The 16,878-nt window shown below is 42.4% G+C and overlaps 1 protein-coding gene across 1 annotated transcript in view; it reads right to left on the bottom strand.

The window, feature by feature from the left end:
- ECT2L (epithelial cell transforming 2 like) overlaps nt 1-15,953 on the bottom strand; it is a 77,022-nt gene extending 61,069 nt beyond the window's left edge. Inside the window, 4 exon segments of the mRNA XM_055324689.1 lie at nt 5,207-5,235; nt 5,237-5,320; nt 6,379-6,505; nt 15,851-15,953. Of these exon segments, the coding sequence (XP_055180664.1) occupies nt 5,207-5,235; nt 5,237-5,320; nt 6,379-6,480 (215 nt within the window). The 5' untranslated portion in view covers nt 6,481-6,505; nt 15,851-15,953.
- Between the last annotated feature and the right edge of the window lie 925 nt (nt 15,954-16,878).

Raw genomic sequence — 16,878 nt, 5'->3', positions numbered from 1 at the left:
ACAAATTATGTTTGTCCATGACCATCTGATTTATGTGAAAGGACAGGAGCATGTCCAAAATATGGGGCTGAGGGAGGGAAGAGTGAGGATGACCCATATTTCCAGACTTGTCTTGGATATTTAGAAACCCAGTGTGCTTTTGACTACACCCCTCTGCTGTCTACGGCCTCTACATAGAAATATTCCCCTTTCAAATGGGTGCTCAGGAACTCAGAGTGACGTGGCTCTGTATCCAAAATTAACCCAAATGCATGTTGTCTCTGAAAAATGTATATAGCAGATTTCCTCATTGTTCACAAATGAGATAGACCAGCTCACCTGAGCTCTCGCAGGGGCTGCATGAAAAGAGCAGCTAAATGCAGTGAAGTGGGAGTGAGGGGTGTTCTTGCTCACCTGTACATTGATCAGTACATTTTTCTGACCCACCTCATTTCCTGTTGGCTCTGATGATGAGAACTAATCCTTCACTGTTTGTGATCTCCCTCTCATCTGACACACAGCGTGTACACAGGAGCAGAAAATCCATCTGTGTGGGGCGCCTGGGTGGCTCACTGGTTGAGCATCACCCCAGGCTCATGCCTCATCATCCCAGGGTCCTGGGATCGAGTCCCTCATTGGTCTCCCTGCATGGAGCCTGCTTCTCCCTCTGCCTATGTTTCTACCTCTCTCTGTGTGTCTCTCATGAATAAATAAATAAAATCTTTAAAAAAAAAGTAATCATCTGTGTTTCGGGATTGCAGTTGCATGAATGTTGCCCCAGGGACCCACCAGGGAAAGCTACAGGTTTGAACAGCTCCAGCCCTGGAATGAGAGGCCTTTGTGTGGGGCGTTGCCTGCTGCTGAGTGGAGGCCATTTGAAACCGGTCCCACCAGTTGGCTAGGAGACAGACGCAGACTTCTCATGGGTTTCTCTGAGTGACAGACACAAACAGCCCCGTTTCCTTCAGGGAGTCAGGAAAAGTCAGCCTGGTCAAGTGGCCAAGGGAAGACACTAGTGGAAGCATTTAGACATGTGGCCATATAAGCCCAATGTAGTGGGGGAAAATGCCATGATAGATGTTTGTAGAAATCACTGGAGGTGAAAGATGCGCAGGGAAAGCTTCCCAGGAGAGGGACCACTGAAGCTGGGTGAGGAAGAGCTTGCCAGAGCCACAGTTTAAGAAGCTGAACCTCTGGAAAATGTCTTAAATATCATAAAACTCCATTTAAGAAATCTTTAATTAAAAAAAAGAAATCTTTAATTTTTTAAAAAAGATTTTATTTACTTATTCCTGAGAGACACAGAGGGAGAGGTAGGCTCCCTACAGGGAACCTGATGTGGGACTCAATCCAGGACCGCAGGATCACACCCTGAAGCCAAAGGCAGATGCTCAACCACTGAGCCACCCAGGTGCCCCTAGAAATTTCAAATCTTAACAATAGGAAATACAAGGACAGAAAAGACAAATCTTAGGTACTGGAATATATCTTACTGACACTAAGAAGAAAGTTTTTTTTTAAAGATTTTTTTTTATTCATTCATAAGAGACATACTATATACAGAGAGAGAGAGAGAGAAAAGAGAGAGAGAGAGAGAGAGAGAGAGGCAGAGACACAGGCAGAGGGAGAAGCAGGCTCCATGCAAGGAGCCTGACATGGGACTCGATCCCGGGTCTCCAGGATCACACCCTGGGCTGAAGGCAGATGCTAAACTGCTGAGCCACCCAGGGATCCCCAAGAAGAAACTTTAAAACAAAACACAGTCTCAACCAATACCACGATATCTCATATAAGCTTTGTAATTATAACTGCCTGAATTAAAATAAAATTATTCAGAAATTATAAAGCAAAAACATCTACACAGTGGTTTCTCTGCCTTGAAAACAGGGACTGCACAAATGCAGCCTCACTTACATAGAAACATATTAGACATTTAAACAATGCTATATTCTCTCATGTATTCACCTGCTTATTCAGTGATGGGGGAGTAGGGACTATAGGAATAAATAGGGTTCAAAAGAAATGTTTAATAATTAAAAGTTGATTGCACTGTCACTATTTGGCCCAGCAATTCCATTCCTGGGCATGGACCTAAAAGAAATAAAGACATCTGTACAGAAAAACCTATAGACAGATGTTCATAGCAGCATTAGTCACAGAAGCCAAAATATGGAAACAACCCAAATGCCCATCAATTTAGGAATGCATAAATAAAATATGGTATATCCATAGCATGGAATATTATTGAACAATAAAAAGGAAAGAAGTATTGATACATGCTACAGATGGGTGAAGGTTGCGAACATTGTTTTAAAAAAGAAAACCACAGGCTCCGAATGGTGTCACTTAGACTGAATTGCCAAACTGGGGCTTAATACCCAATCTAATTGCAGTTTCAACCCCTCAGAAATAGGTCTTTAACTGGTTGGTCAGGAACATTTTTCTTTCTATCTGCACCAACAAGTCTGTCTGCCCCCTGGGCCCTCTCCATCCCCAAAAGAAACAGGACACATGATAAGACACATTGCTTTTCCCCCCAGCAAACAGCTTTGTTTGAAACAATCTTTCTCTTTTGCTAACAACATTCTTGCCCTCACCCTCCATCCATAAAAACTTTCCTACCATTTTGTTTTGTATATCTCCTCAGAGTGCCACTCTATTTACTGGACAGGGTGCTGCTGGATTCAGGAAAAATTTAATAAAGCCAATTGGATCTTCACATTTACTTGGTTGCCTTTTGTTGACGAGATTATAATACATGAAAGTAGCCAGTCACAAAGGACCACATATTGTAAGATTGTATTTATTTGAAAGGTCCAGCAAAGGCAAATTTATAGAAACAGAAAGTAGATTAGTGGTTGCCCAGTGCTGGGGATGGAGATGCAGAGTTATGTCTAATGGGTAGCAGGTTTCTTTTTGGGTAATGAAAATATTCTAAACTTAGATTGTGGCAATGGTTGCACAGTTCTGTGAATATACTAAAACCACGAACTTCATACCTTTTAAATGATGAATTTTATTACATGCAAATTGTATCTCAATAAAGATGTTTAGAAGAAATTTGATTGCACTAAATTTAAAAAATAAAATGAATTGGGTTTTTAGATTTAATCAAAATCCAGCACAACTCAAATCGGATTAGACTATCAGCAAATGGTTTTTGTAGATGTTGGCAGGAGAGAAGCCATGGCTGACTCAAAGAGATGGAAAGGAGTAGAAGAAAGACTCAATTATGACTTGGAGGAATGAACTAACTGATGTTCAACAACAAAAACCTACCACTACAAATTAGAGATGGGTTCAGGATGCCAAGTCTAGAGACCAGAAATTGGCATACAACTTCTCCTAAAAGCCGCAGTCCAGAATATGTAATAGCGTCATGCAACTACAGTATACGACTCTCTGCAGAGATACAGCTGCTACAGAACAAAGCAAAGTAATCCCACTGAATGGATTAGTCCTATATCATTGTGTCATAGTAATTCAGGTACCAAAGGGTGCAATTTCCAGTGACAAAATGTCAGGCCGAATGTTAATGAGCTTCAAAATATACCACAAGATCTCTAATGACCTCCAGTGGTTAAAGTTAAAACTGCATGGTTTATGATACAGGAGACTAGAACATGATGTACCACAAGCAGTTATGGGTTTGGGGTTTGGTCTGTTATTTTATCTTGAAAGCTGTAAAATTGGAGTAAAAGGAAACCTAGCCAATAACTACTATAAAAAGTTCCCTTCTCTGATTTTTAAGCCTGGACTAAAGAGGCTTTCTTTCTTCAGCCTCTTTCAACACAGCCAGGATGTCTGTCTCACTCCAGTGACTTGGTGACTCCATCAGGGGCAGTCTCTTAACAATCCACAGTGTACCCATGGATGCAGAAGAAAGCAGGCAAGGGAGAAGGTGAGGAGGCAGGCAGGCAGGGGGGATGAAATGGCTGCTGAAGGAGACAGTGGCAGGAAGTGTGATAGAGTGGAAGACAGGTATCACAAACTAAAATAAACCAATTTGGTTTTGCACAACTCTGATGCTTTCTGGAAGCTACAAGAAATTTAAAGGTTAGCCTCTCCCAACAACCTCACCACCAGGTTATAGTGAAAACAACTAGTGCCAAATGATGTCATACCTAGAGTTTCCCTAAACAAACCTAGTAAACAAACCCCAACCACTTTATACAGTCTCCTCTGTGGGCTTGATGGAGTCCCGGCTCTCTGTTCTTTGGACGAAAAGTTTACTCAACTAAGAAAGTACAGTATTCCAGAAATGAGATCTTACTGTTACCCTTTTTGACAGCCTCAGGCTATCAGAAACCCCCAGACTGACAAGGCCATTTATTTGGGGAAAGCCTCACAACCATCTGCTTTGGGCTGGCTGGATTCTTCAACCAGGTCCAGGCATGTTGGAGGGCTCTCTAGAATATTTTCAGTCCCACATCTGAATACCTATAATTTCACCAAAAAGAGTCCATTTCTACCTTTCATCTGATAGATGAACAAGCCACTGGTTGCTCTGATAATAACTAATGTCTGATATTTGCTATGCTAATTAGCAAAGTATTTTGTAATAACTTCGACACTGCGACCTTTCCAATACAATGCGAGCTTACCACCCTTAGAGTAGTCATTCTTGATCAAAAAACTAGCTGTTTCTGCATGTAATTTCAACTAGCACTTTCAAATATTACACCATCTCGGCTGGAATAATTGAAAGCAAGTAACAGACATAGGAGGTCAAGGTAGGAATAAGAACAAGGACCCACTGGCAATCAGTGGCACTGTTGTATGAGTCTTGTGCATATTCCTAAATGTTGCTACCATGGTCACTCCTCGGATATTTTTCAGATCCATCATTCATGTAACAATTACTTATGGACTGCCTACATACCAGATATCTACTTGAAATATATGGTCTGTCAGTCTGATAGTTCTAAGGGTAATTAATATACTAAGAGAATGTTAAAAATTCACTGGCTGAAGCTTCTGATGTTTGCAAACACTAAACATCCCACTGTGGTAGGAAGATGTTAAAGCCCTCAAGGTTCCGAATCATCCTCAAGGAGGAAGCAGCTCTAGAAGTTTCTGTTTATAAACCTTAAAAAACCAATTGCTTTATTTGTTCTTTTGGGGAGGGGGGGGGGCAAGGAAGAAACCCTAAAAGGTTACATAAACCTTTTACTATATTTATTTCCTTTAAGAACCAATGATAATCACATCCTTAGGCTACATTTACCTTAATTGTGATTTGGAGCATCGTAAAAAAAATCGTGAATAAGAATTCTTGACGTTGCTTGTTAGTCCAGAGGTCAAACCAATGACTTATAAGAGCAACTCTTTCCTGAAAGAGCTGTAAGGGGAAGAAGATATCATTTTCCTGTATGGTTCGATCTATTTTTAGTTGCTAAACAATCCTTAGGCAATCTCACAACCTCATGGGTAATATTTGCTCAGCACATTACAGTTCACAAAGCACTTTTACTCTGTAGTAGGGGTCTCTCCCTTCAGCTTAAACTGGTTTTATCTGGGGATTGAGACAAGCCCAGGCTTGTTGGGTGGGTTGGTGGGAAAGGTTGACCAGGGGATATAATTACAGCGGGGCCTTCCGGAGGGCCTCTTTAGAAAACAAAGAGGTAATGAATCTTGGCTCTTGTTTCTACCTAAACGAATGTGGCCTGGGGAAAGATTCCAAACATTTCATCTAGAAAACACATACAGGCTACACTTGAATTGTGAAAATAGGACCATTTGGAGGAGGTATGATTTTACTAATCCACAGTCCTATATTTTCATAGGTCCCACCAAAACAAAAGTTATTAAATATTGCTAAGTAGCCATTGTTAGATGTGTCTGTAAGGAAGAGATACACCAAGGACCAGGGTCACCCCCAAACCTGGGTTTCAGACCAGCTTTGCTCACATGACATATACAAACTCACTGGTTTTATTACTAGATCAGGCTTTGGCCCAGCCCGGCCAGTCTCCTTCCCTTGGGAAAAGGCCTGACCCACGCATGCAGTCAGCCTACTCCATTAATGGCTGGCAGAGCTATCTAAGCCTTTTGGTGACTACTTACTGGCTACCTTTCAAAGGAGTGGGAATCCCCAGGCCATCTAACTGAACTGTTGGCATGAGACAGAGAGAGGATTAAAGAAATATGCAAAGAATTAATTACACATTAATACTCTCCACACCAAACACCACCCAAAGCACCTCCTCTTTTCTCCTCCCCCAGCACACTGTGTGTGCTGGAGGCTTTTATCTTGTTTGGAGTGACTCCAAAACTAAATTTTTTAGACATTACATTGTTGTTGTTGTTGTTTGTAATATGGCAACATGAAACTCAATATATCACAGCAAAATTGACCTTACAAATTAAACTTGTTTTGTTCAAGAGTATGTAGCTAACCTGTCTATTTAATGACTTATTGCTGAAAGGGGTCCAGGCACTGAATCTGGTGTGGAAGCACTCCATTTCCAGGGTTTTTCTAGAAGAATCCCCAGCTGACATCTCAGCAAATTATTTTCTTCCAGTCCTAAGAAATATAGGTTCATTTCAGTAGATGCTTAATGAAGATCACCTAGAAACATCCAGTGTATTAATGTTGTTCTTATAGGAATTATATAATTGTAGCCACTCATTTACATCTCTATATTTATATGGATAGTTATAGCAGATCATATAAATCATATAGCAAATCACAGCTTAAGATTCTCTCTCTCTCTCTCTCTGCCTCTCCCCACCCGCACTCATTCTCCTTCTCTCTCTCTCTCTCTCAAAAGAAAAATAAAAGATACCACTTATAAAACACCAAATGCTATTAACTGGGGAGGATAGTGGAGTGCCTAATCAGTCTGCTAGGGCTGCCACAACATAATGTCACAAACTGAGTACCTTGAACAGCAAAAATTTATTGTCTCACAATTCTGAAAGCTGGGAGTCCAAGATCAAGGTCTGGTTTCTGAAGAGACCTCTCTGCCTGGCCACCTTCTCTCTGTGTTCATACAAGGCCTTTCTTCTATGTGCAAACCAGGTGGGATGGGTGGGAGGTAGACAGAGAGATCTTCTGGTGTCTCTTCCTCTCTTTATAAAAATATTAGTCCTATTGGATTAAGGTCCCACCCTTATAATTTCATTTAACTTTCATTACCTCTTTATAGACTCTGTCTCCAAATATAGTTACATTGGAAGTTAGAGCTTCAACATGAAATTTGGGGGGGGGGGCGCCAATTAAGGCCATAACAGGTACTTCTGCTTCAGGGTTTCTCATCAGGCTGCAGTCAAGGCGTTGACTAGGACTCCAGGCTCATTTGAAAGATTTGACGCTCTGCTATGTGGTTGTTAGCAGGATTCAGTTGCTCATTGTTTTAACCAAAGGATATAGATAAAGTGAAGACGTGTGACTTATGGACGAAGGCCTTAGGATGTCTTTTTGTTCTCTTAGGATCTAGCAGCCATGTAAATAAGCTTGGGCTAGATTACAGAATAATGAGAGACCAGATGGAGAGACAGAGGTTGAGCCAGCCCAAAGCTGCTTTAGCCACCCCAGTCAAATCACCAGATGTGGGAATGAAGCCATCATGGGTATTCTGTTCCAACTGAGCTCCCAAATGAATACAGCCATATGAATGACCCCAGACTATAATAGGGAGAACTGCCAGGTGCCCATAGAACCACGAAAAATAATGATTTCTATTTCAAGCTACCTAGAATTTGTTATCCAGCACAGACTGACAGAGCCATGTACGGTGAGTATCCAGAACAGTCACGTACAGCTGGTGAATGTGCGAATTGGTGTAAGTATTTCCAAGTACCTTGGAAAATGGCTTGGCATCATTTCCTAAAGTTGAACATGTGCATGCAATTGACTCAACAGAAAAACATGAACATGTGGACCAAATATATCCACAGCCACATTCACAGTACATTGGATAGCTCTAAACTGGAAACAGTGCCATCATTCACCAGTAGTCGAATGGATAAATATATTGTCATATATCCATGTGCTAGACTGCTGCATATCAATGAACAATCTGCCACTACACACAACAATATGTGTGAAACACACACATAAGACATTAAATAAGGAAGCTGGGAATAACGGACTGAATTTTATATGGCTTAATTTATACAAAGTTCTCCACTACAGTGTTGGAAGTTAAGATGGTAGTTACCTTTGGAGAAGGAAAGAGAGGTTATGACTGAAAGGGACATGAGACATGACTCTGGGGTACTGGGCCTCATCTGGCAGTAAGGACCCAAGGGGGTTCACTTTACAATTCACTGGGTTCTACACTTATGATTTCCATATTTTTCTACATCTTCTATTTCAATCAAGAAGTTTTTAAAAAGACATTCTTTTGGGGGGCACCTGGATGGCTCAGTCATTTGAGCATCCGATTCTTGATCTTGGCTCAGGTCATGATCTCAGGGTTGTGAGATTGAGCCCTGTATGGGTTCTCTGCTAGGCATGGAGTTTCCTTAAGATTCTCTCTGCGTCTGCTCCTCTCCCTTCACTTGTTCTCCCTCTCTCTCTCTTTCTCAAAAGAAAAAAAAAATCATATCACTTATAAAACACCAATGCTATTAAGTATCCAGAAAAAATAAAAGTACAAACTTTATGAAGAAAATTATAAAATTTGGAGATGCTTGGGTGGCTCAGTCAGTTAAGTACAACTCTTGATCTCAGCTCAGGTCTTGATCTCAAGGTCGTGAGTTCAAGCCCCAGTTGGGCGCCATGCTGGGTGTGGAGCCTACTTTAACAAAAAAAAAAAAAAAAAAAAAAACATTGAAAAAGAAAATTATAGGGGAGGCCTGGGTGGTTCTGTGGATGAGCATCTGCCTTCGGTTCAGGGTTTGATCCCGGGCTCCTGGGATTGAGTCCCTCTTTGGGATCCCCGCAGGGAGCCTGCTTCTCCCTCTGCCTATGTCTCTGCCTCTTTTCCTGTGTCTCTCATGAATAAATAAAATCTTTAAAAAAATTATAAAAGTTTTATTGAATAATGTTTTTAAAGAACCTAAATAAAAGGAGAGATATGTTTTACTCATGAATTAGAGAATTCAGAAGAATGAAGAAGATTAATTTCCTCAAGTAGATCCACTAATTCAAGGCAAACTCAATAAAAAAAAAAAAATCCTAGGAGATATTGTGGTATGTGTGTGTAACTTGAAAAGCTGATTCTAAGATATTTATGGCAGTTTAACAGTCCAAAAATAGTCATGTCAGTCTGGAAGAACCAGAGAGGGAGATGTATTTGTAGATATAAAAACTCACTATAAAGCTGGGGCAATAACATGACATGGCATCCGTGTGGAGACAAATATTCAAGCCAGGGGAACAGATGAGAAAGTCTGAAATAGACTCCTGTATACGTGGGTACTTGTTAGATGGTAAATCAAAGAAGAGATGGATTTTTTTCCATTAATAGAAAACAGAGCATCTGTTTAAAAAAAAAAAAGAAGAAGAAATCGGAGCCCTTTCCCACACTGTACACACACACACACATCAACTATCTGAAGGCTTTTCATATATAAAATCAATTACACATGGCTTGTGAATCCCCAGAAGACAAAATTAAGAACAATGTATGATGTCAGAGAGACGGATTTTGGATCAGTCTAAGTGGGAAAACAGTCACTTCAGCAGCTTTAGCTGTCTCAGGAGGTTATGTCCATTCCTGGAGATATGAAGACACAAATTGGATGACCACTTGTTGGTGAAATTCTAGCTGGGATTCCAGCATCAGAAATGTCTAAGTTTCTAAGCAACCCTCTGTTGCTATCAATTCCAAGAAGAAAGAGAACAATGAGGCTCAGAGTAGCTGAAGAAACTTTCCAGGAGAGCCAGAAGATTTTGAGAATAAAGCAAACATTTGCAGATTCTCTCCTCTTACTACACTTGGGAAAGATGGAAGTGTGCTTTAAAAATGAATATATTGGAAAGGCATGTACCAGATTAGGAACAATTTTATTTTAAGATTTTATTTATTTTAGAGAGAGAGAGAGCAGGAAGATGGACAGAGGGAGAGGGAGAGAAGATCTCACACACAGATTCCCTACTAAGGGCAAAGCCTGACTTGGGGCTCAATCCCACAACCCTGAGATCATGACCTGAGCCAAAATCAAGAGTCAGATGCTTAACCAGCTGAGCCAGCTGAGCCACCTCGGAACAATTTTGGAAATATTACAGAGAGTAGCATGACAATGCTGAATTTGGATCCTTGCTCTGACTCTTCTTTTACCCAAGTGAAGCTTTACAAGTAATCTAACCTCTGAGCCTCAGTTTCCTCATGTGTAAAGCAAAGCAATGCAATGCTGAGCCTTGGCAAACTACAGTATAATAATGTGTTGTTCAGATAAAAACCTCATGGCAGTGTGGGAAATTAAATACCTCCTTCTGAATCAACATTAAATCAAAACAAATCCTTAGTTTCCCTAAGATGCCCAGCTGTTGTTATATGAAATCCCTCCAAGAGCCAACATAAGGAGTTTTGATTTAGCAAGTTCTTAAAATTGTTATTATCCTCTGTGTTAGGGGATTACTGAGTTACATAATGAGCAGAACATTACAGAAAGAATAGTCACTATCTCTGCTGGTGAGCTTAAATATGTGAGTACAGTACATCATAGAGATATAAATATACAGATAGAGATACAAATACAGAGATAGAGATAGGGATATAAATTCCCATAGGATTATTTACATTCTTCTAAGATGTCAATTTTGCTGATCAGTTATTCAACCCAGGAAGAAATGACATGTTGGCAATAACTACTTCTTTAAATTGAATGATTTCTTTTCATATTCCAGCATTTTATATCTCTCCAAATAGTGACTCCTTAAGATATTAATAGGCATTTCTCAGAAAAACAAGATCCATGGTTAAATATGCTTGGGAAATGACTGATTGAACACAATTAAACAAGTTTCTTTTTTATAAGATGTTTTGGAAACCTTATGTTGATAGGTGCTGTCAATCTCCAAGAAATGATAGGCAGCATTTCCCTTCTTCATCCTTATAGGAGCCTATCATAATGGAAGTACTGGCTATGTGACATGCTTATCATGATGGTAAACTGATGCTGTGTAACAAAGAGTCCCAAAACTTAGTGGCTTAAAATAACAAACATTTATTATTTCACAGTTTCTATGTCAGAAATCAAGGCGTGGCTTAACTGGGTCCTTTGGCTCACAGTCTCTGACAACCAAGTTTCAGTTGGTTATAGTTATCCAAATGCTGGGCCGGGGAAAGATTCCACTTCAGAGCTCATGTAAGTGGTTGTTGGCAAGATTCAGTTCCCACAGACTACTAGAACAGGGTCTGAGTTCCTTGCAGGCTGTTGGGTGGAGGGTTCCCTCCCAGGTAAGCTTCATAACCTATTAGCTTACAAAATGGCAGCTGGTTTCCACCCTGTGAACAATCGAAAGGGCAAGACAGGACAGGCAAGATGGAAGTTGGAGTCTTTGTGTAATATAATCTCAGAAGCGAGACACAATCGCTTTTTGATTAGTCAGAACAGAGGTCAGCAAATGTGGTTGGCAGCCCATATTCAGCCTGCCAACCACTTTTCTAGTTTTATTGGGATACAGCTAAATACATTTATTTACATATTGTCTGTGGTTGCTTTTATACAATAACAGGAAAAATTGAGTAATTGGGAGAGACCATATGGCCCACAAAGCCAAAAATATTTACTACCTGTTCCCTTACAGAAAAAGTTTAGCAACCCCTGCATTAGAAATAAGTCTAGCCCACACTCAAGGGGAGGGAATTCACAAGGGCATAGATATCAGGAAGTTGGGGTTTTGGGGAGCCATTTTAGAATCTCCCTACTACATAATGCTTGCACTGAGCCAGCACTTGGCAAGTATTTGTTGGATGAGTAAATGAAAAATTGTTCACATGTACTAATTTTCCAAATTCAAGGGCTGAAAAGCAAGTTACGAGCTAAGAAAAAGCCAAATTCCTTCACTGATTATTAGGATTTGGCCCGTGTCACAACTGTGACAATTTTTTTTTTTGAAGATTTTACTTTATTCACAAGAGACACACAGAGAGAGGCAGAGACATAGGTAGAGGGAGAAGCAGGCTCCCTGCGGGGAGCCTGATACAGGACTTGATCCCAGGACCCCGGGATTATGACCAGAGCCAAAGGCAGATGCTCAACTACTGAGTCACCTAGGCGCCCCACAACTGTGACAATTTATTAACATGTGTAGATCTTATTAGTAATCTCCATCGTGATGTTAAATGAGGTAGATGGTAAAATATGCTTAGAATTGAATTAATATGTACATCTGATAGATGATTCTTTCACAACGTCAGCAAATTGGAAGGGGAGTATTTTAGGGTGCTCATTTGGATTGCGAACTCTGGGTCAAGAATACTTCTTGGGAATTAGGTCTATAATATGGCCATCCCCAATGTCTTCAATTACCAAGAGGGGCTCAAAACCTGTGTACAAAACCAAATTCCCATCCGTTCTTCATCTTTTCTTTGTGCCCTACCTCCAAGAGTGAAATACTGTATCATAATGTTCTTCCTTGATCATTTAGGATTTCTATTGTTCTTACACAAAGAAGTGTGTCATGCCTGGAAAATTAAAGGTCCAACTGCTGCCTTGTTTATGGCCCAAGTGTCCACTGAGTTGAGGCCCCAGTGTGGGTGATGCCAACTGGATACCTTTTTTTTTTTTTTAAGATAAGATTTTATTCATTTATCTGAGAGAGAAAGAACACACACAAGCAGAAGGAGCAGCAGAGGGAGAGGGAGAGATAGGCTCCCCGCTGAGCAGGGAACCTGATGCAGGACTCCATCCCAGGACCCCTAGAGCATGACCTAAGCCCAAGGCAGGTCTGAGTCACCCAGACTTAGTCAGACTTAACTGAGTCACCCAGGCCGCCGCCCCCCCCCCCCCCCGCCATATCTCTTTCTTACATGACCCTGAAAAACAAGGGCTCTAAATGTTTCTGAAGTGGGTTGCAAGAAGGAAATGAAATAGGAAACTCCAATCTGTGGTTCTTCTCATTTAGAACTAGATCTAACAGGGACACCTGGGTAGCTCAGTGGTTTGGCGCATGCCTTTGGCCCGGGGCATGAGCCTAGGGACACGGGATCGATCCCGTGTCGGGCTCCCTACGTGGAGCCTGTGTCTCTGCCTCTCTCTCTGTCTCTCATGAATAAATAAATAAAGTATTTTAAAAAAAGAACTAGATCTAACATACATACTGTTACAAAATCAAAGTGGGAAGGGAGCCATGTAATAAATGCTATACTTAATTTTTGTTTAAGAGGCTACTCTGACAGGCACTGTGCTAGTAAATCTCTTCCCTATACACGAGCCCCTTCACTTCTCACATTTACCCTGGCAGTTAGACTACAGAGGAGAAAAGCAGGGTAAAGAAAATTATCTGAGGTCATACAGGGAATAATTGGGCATCACATTTAAAAATTATACTGGATTTTTCCTAAAGTGTGAGTATAACTTAAATTGGATATTTTACTTCTCTGGGTTAATTTGGAAATAGAACTTCTTTTTCCTGGCTGACTATACTTTACAACTGGCTATTGATGAGGAAATCAGCAAATGACACTAGCACTTCTTTGCTTAGCAAAAAAAGGGGAACGAGATGGGGAGGAGCCTGTTGTGTGACATTCAAAGCCAGATTAAGGTCTGAAAGGCTGGGGAATTGCCACTCCACACAGAGAGCTAAACTGTCACTGGGATAAAGCAGAATCATGTTGCCATTAACAGTTTCCCCAGGTGATTTCTTACACAGTTGGAGACATGTAAATTCAACCAGTCCTGCCCCACTTTAGTAGACAAAATGACTTGAAGGAAAATTAGAAACAAACCATTGTTTTTTCCCTGCCACAGAGGTACCTACATTTGAGTTTTTTTATGATCCACCCATGCAAATTGTACCATGACTCATCTATTATCTAAAATTTAATCCCTTAAGCATGTTCTAGATTTTCAACATTTCAGAGGCTATGCAAAGTCATCTGAACTTTTAAAATATGTACCTGACAGTAGTTCCTTGAGAAACTTTTAGATTCTATGCATTAAAAAAAAAAAAAAAAATCTAGGGGATCCCTGGGTGGCTCAGCAGTTGAGTGTCTGCCTTTGGCTCAGGGCGTGATCCTGGAGTCCTGGGATTGAGACCCACGTCGGGCTCCCTGCATAGAGCCTGCTTCTCCCTCTGCCTGTGTCTCTGCCTCTCTCTCTCTCTCTCTATGTGTGTGTGTGTGTGTGTGTGTGTGTCTCATGAATAAATAAATAAAATCTTTTTTAAAAATCTTTAAAAAAATCTATAGAAAGTCTTCTTCTTGTAGCATGAAAAAGAAATAAACTACTAGGAGTGAGGAAGAAACCCCAATTTAATCCTTCAAGTATGCCTCTCAGGAGGTATCTAGGGGCGCCTCAGTGGCTCAGTCCATTAAGTGACTGACTCTTGAATTAGCTGATGCCTGCGACCAGCTCCTGTCTGCTTGAGATTCCTCTTCAGGAGGAGGAATCTTTAGTCTCCTGCTTGAGACTCCCTCTTCCTGCCCATCTCCCAACTCAAGCACATACCACTCTCTCTCTAAAATAAACAGATAAATAAAATCTTAAAAAAAAAAAAAAGTTATCTGGTTCTAAAGATTGCAAAAAAGGACCAGAGTATAAGAAAAATGTGTGTGATTAGTGAAAAAGAGAAATAAAAAACTATTCCAGTTAAGTTAAAATCTGTATTGATGGCATGTAAAAAACATGATTTACTTTGAACATAAACTGGTATATTATTTTTATTAAATGAACAAATAAGTAATGGATAATGAAATGATGGCTTAAAAAAAAAAGATTTTATTGATTTACTTGAAAGACGAGCACGGAGGGAGAGGGAGAAGCAGAAACCCACTGAGCAGGGAGCCTGACGGGGCTCCGTCCCAGGACCCTGAGGTCATGACCCCAGCCTAAGACAGACTTAACCTACTGAGCCACCCAGGTGCCCCAGGGATAGTTTCGAGGAAATCTGCACTCTTGCTGGCACAGGAGGTGATAAGAAAGGCCTGCTCGTGAGCCCAAAGCGGACATAATTCAAATGCTGGTTTGGCTCACTGATAAAATCAAAACTATAAAATTAAAGCTGCAGCAAGAAGCAACTGTACTACTGAAACTCATTCAGGAAAAATAACCAGTTATGGCTACTCTGAAACTTTCAAGTCCCTAACCCCTATTTTCTTCTCCTGAAATAAATCTCAGAGCATGATTTTTGAGATTCCCAAAGCGCGCCAATGTCAAGATCGGCCCGAAAACGGTGGCCTGGGTTGTGCCAGACTTAGACACAGATGACGTCTGGCTATTCTGTTCCGATACTTGCCGCAAGAGTCGGTGATAGGCACGAAAACGGAAATACCACGCCATCAGTTATTGGTCCCGTTCGCCACACGTTCGCGTATTAACCCCCAGAGCGACACAGCGCCACGCAGGCCGCGCGGGCCGCAGGCTCGGACCCCCGGGCCGCGCCCCACCCCCCACCCCCCGCGGCCCGGCCTCCGAGGTGGCAGGAGCCCGACAACCGCGGGGAGGGCGGGAGCTGGCGCGAGCCGGTGCGGGGTCGGGCGCGAATCCGTGTTTCCCAAAGTGCTCAGGGACTAGACCGCATTTCTACGGCAGCAGCCGAATGTTCTGGAGGAGCTGAAGGGGTTCCTTGCCACCGCCCACTCAAGCCTACGCAAGGATTGCTTTGGTTTCTCCCCAGAGCCGCTGCAGTGTTTTCGGGGAAGGGCGGGGCTGCTGAGGCCCTCAAGGTCACGGGGGTCGGGGGGCGCTGGCCGTGCCTCCGCGGCGATGCGGGGAGCTAAAGCGGCGCGGCCGCCGCGCCCCGGGGCTTTACCTCGCGGAGGGGCCGCCTCCTCTTCCGCCCGCCGAGCGCCGAGCAGCCGCAGGAGCGCGCGGCCGCAGCGGGGCGCCGTCTCCTGGGGACCCGCACACCGCGCCCCGCCGGCACCTGCGGGGGGGGGGGGGCGGGGACGGCGGCCCGCGCCGCAGGGCGCAGAGGCGGGGCTCCCGGGCAGGCTGCGGCGCCCCCTCCCTCGCCGCCCCCGCGGAGCCTGCGGTGGGACCGCGGAAGGCTCGGAGCAGAGGGCCAGACGCCAGGCTGCGGCAGCCCAACGCGGAGGCGGCGTGCAGAAGCCAGCAGCCTGAAGGCCGGCGCCCCCCGTGGTGGGAAAGGTGGGGTCCTTAGCGTCAGCCGCTCCTCAGGCTGTTTTTTTTTTTTAATTTTTATTTATTTATGATAGTCACAGAGAGAGAGAGAGAGAGAGGCAGAGACACAGGCAGAGGCAGAAGCAGGCTCCATGCACCGGGAGCCCGACGTGGGACTCGATCCCGGGTCTCCAGGATCGCGCCCCGGGCCAAAGGCAGGCGCTAAACCGCTGCGCCACCCAGGGATCCCTCCTCAGGCTGTTTTAATAATTATCAATTTTAGCGTTATACAGAAGGTACCAACACCAGAGTAAACGACTTTAAGGGATCTGAAGGTGACACAAAATAGGATAAATGGTTTGTTCTGGTAGTGTGTTTTTAAAAAATCGTCGGTAATTAAAAATTGTCTACAAGGAATATACAGCATATATTCCTTATATTTTTATATATATATAATATATATATATATCCTTATTATATATTTATAATCAATAAATTTTATTCTAATACAGCTTTAGACTAATCCAGGCACCTCATTTTTTTTTCTGCTGCCTGTAATATGTTTACATTGTGTGAAAGGGTACAAATTAGATGAGCTAAAATTTTATTACCTGAGGCCCACATGGATCCCCTTGACACAAAGGACAAATGAACCGAGTGAACAAACAAGGTCAATCTGATACTCTGTCACTAATCCACAGGAAACAGCTTTTGCTT

Source organism: Nyctereutes procyonoides, unplaced genomic scaffold (genome assembly GCF_905146905.1).
Source record: "Nyctereutes procyonoides isolate TBG_1078 unplaced genomic scaffold, NYPRO_anot_genome, whole genome shotgun sequence".
NCBI lineage: Eukaryota > Metazoa > Chordata > Mammalia > Carnivora > Canidae > Nyctereutes > Nyctereutes procyonoides.
The sequence above is the reverse complement of the archived record's forward strand: the minus strand, read 5'-3'. Positions and strand labels throughout refer to the sequence as shown.